This window comes from Myxine glutinosa, chromosome 4 (assembly GCF_964187855.1).
Source record: "Myxine glutinosa chromosome 4, kmMyxGlut1.1, whole genome shotgun sequence".
NCBI lineage: Eukaryota > Metazoa > Chordata > Myxini > Myxiniformes > Myxinidae > Myxine > Myxine glutinosa.
Window position 1 is genome coordinate 153,862,395 of NC_136264.1, and position 2,414 is coordinate 153,864,808.

The 2,414-nt window shown below is 46.8% G+C and overlaps 1 protein-coding gene across 1 annotated transcript in view; it reads right to left on the minus strand.

Annotated features, from left to right (window-relative positions):
- The window catches only part of LOC137425771 (pituitary homeobox 3-like), a 124,469-nt gene extending 123,800 nt beyond the window's left edge, over nt 1–669 (minus strand). Inside the window, exon 1 of the mRNA XM_078776642.1 lies at nt 251–669. Within this exon, the coding sequence (XP_078632768.1) occupies nt 251–320 (70 nt within the window). The 5' untranslated portion in view covers nt 321–669. The remainder of the gene's footprint in view (nt 1–250) is intronic.
- Between the last annotated feature and the right edge of the window lie 1,745 nt (nt 670–2,414).

A 2,414-nucleotide genomic window follows, 5' to 3' on the forward strand; every position in this document is an offset into this window, starting at 1 on the left:
CAAGGAGTGCATTTTGAAAAACTAGGTTACTTGCTCATTTCAAAACCGAAGTACAAATTGTCCTTTAACGACAGTTGTCCTTCGTATAATCCATTATACTCGCTTCACTTCTATCCGAAATATCTGGCTGTTCGTTCTCCCGATCTGGGGCTAGTACAGTGGGGGAAAAAAGGAGGAGGAGGTGGTTAAAGAGGCAGCTGATGTTTCCTGGAGGGATAGAAAAAAAAGAGGTTAAATTACCGAAACTCACCTTCTGCAGCGTCCGAACTCGGACTTTTGGTGAGAGTATTTTCACGTAGCGAGCACAACACAACAGCCATGGCGTCTCAAAAACGATGAAGCGCTTTGGCACCTCGTCTAATCCAGCACTGCAATGCTTCCTTTTTATCGCTCGTTCTTCGCTGGGAAAATATATATATATTTGCTCCCGGATTCTAACACGCGTGCGATCCTCAAACTTTCCTGATGTACATGTGGATTCAGTCCGCACCACGGTAATGCCCTGCGGACATCTCTCCACGTCCTTCCCCTACAAAACGGCCCCAACAGTCCTCCAGATACATCGACTCCGAATCGGCAGCGATCCGATGATGAATCGTTTCGTTAGAGGAAGCACTAGCGAAGATCCATGGGGCAGATCTGCCGCCTTCCCAATAAGCAGGGAAATGTGAAGCATAGAGTTAGAGACGCGATTCTCGATGTTTCCCGATGAACTCCCCCTGCACCCCCTCTCCTCCTCCCCCCCAACGACCCTAACCACTCGTGCAAGCCGTGTCGTTCCTCCATAACCGTTACCTTTCCCGAGCTACGCCCCCATTCTGGTAAACCACGCCCTAGCCCTAAATAGGCCACGCCCATAGTGCAGTCTAGTTGGGCTCATCGACATATATATCGTATTTCTTTTGACGCTCGTGAGTTTATCAAAGACTAAGGAAATTAAGAATTAAAATTAACAGGCAAGGACAACCCTAAATTTCACACTTTGTGCTTCATTTCACCTTATCCACGCATTAACAGTATTACCCATGTAACTAAGGAAACTGTGACCGGCGACGTCTGAACGTCATCGCATTGATTCAGGTGCAATGCTGATGTCACGACGTCCTCGACATTGTCGAATTAGATATTTTGAAAAGCGATGTGTTGTGCTTTCAATCATACATATAGTTCTGATTTAACATAATTTTCCTGGATTTAGAATTATTTATTGAGAAATTCAGAAATCAATTTTATATCACTCCTAGATATTTGGCATCTTAATGTACTCGCCTTCCGTACATAATATGTAGATGGCCCCGAAAGGCAATGCACGCATCAGCAAACGCACTCTGCACAAAATGATGACGGTTTACCTTTCAATCGCAACATTGTGAGTACCATGATATTGTGGGACCACCCCTGACACATACCGATACCTGCTTGCAGCCCCTGACACATACCGATACCTGTTTGCAGCCCCTGACACATACCGATACCTGCTTGCAGCCCCTGACACATACCGATACCTGCTTGCAGCCCCTGACACATACCGATACCTGTTTGCAGCCCCTGACACATACCGATACCTGCTTGCAGCCCCTGACACATACCGATACCTGCTTGCAGCCCCTAACACATACTGATACGTGCTTGCAGCCCCTGACACATACCGATATCTGCTTGCAGCCCCTGACACATACTGATACCTGCTTGCAGCCCCTGACACATACTGATACCTGCTTGCAGCCCCTGACACATACTGATACCTGCTTGCAGCCCTGGACACATACCGATACCTGCTTGCAGCCCCTGACACATACCGATACCTGCTTGCAGCCAAAGCGAATAATTCGAATCAGTTTTGATCATATCCAAGTTGTATTTGCTAGCAAACTGACAAACATTCGATGTTATGAGTTCCAGTAACAACTGTGCAGGCAGACCAAAGGAGTGCGAGCGCCGCCCTCTGACAAACACAGGTGCAATTGTGACGTCACGACTCGCTGGATTTATTGTCACGAATGAGGCGCTTGGTCGCACGGTATCGCAACATGACGAGACATGACGTGGCGTACAGACGTATGTTGTATATAAATAACGAATTATCATTCAACGTCTCACAATATATTTCACCCAACTCCCCATTTGCCTCCTCTTTACACAAGGAAATCTAAGGAACTCTGATGGAGTAGGACATTTGGTCCATTATGCCTGCGCTGTATCAATATCACATTAATCCAACTTATCAGTTTATAGACTTAATTTTACTGGGGTGGGGAAAGTGTAGTGCGGAGAGGTAAAAGTAATGGGGCCGGTACTGGGACAACAGGGGAGGGGGTAGTAGGGAACAGGGAACAGGTAGGAGGGAACAGGGACAACAATCTTACTATAATTCACCAAATGTCTGTCTGTCCATCCGTTCACAGGTACCGCAA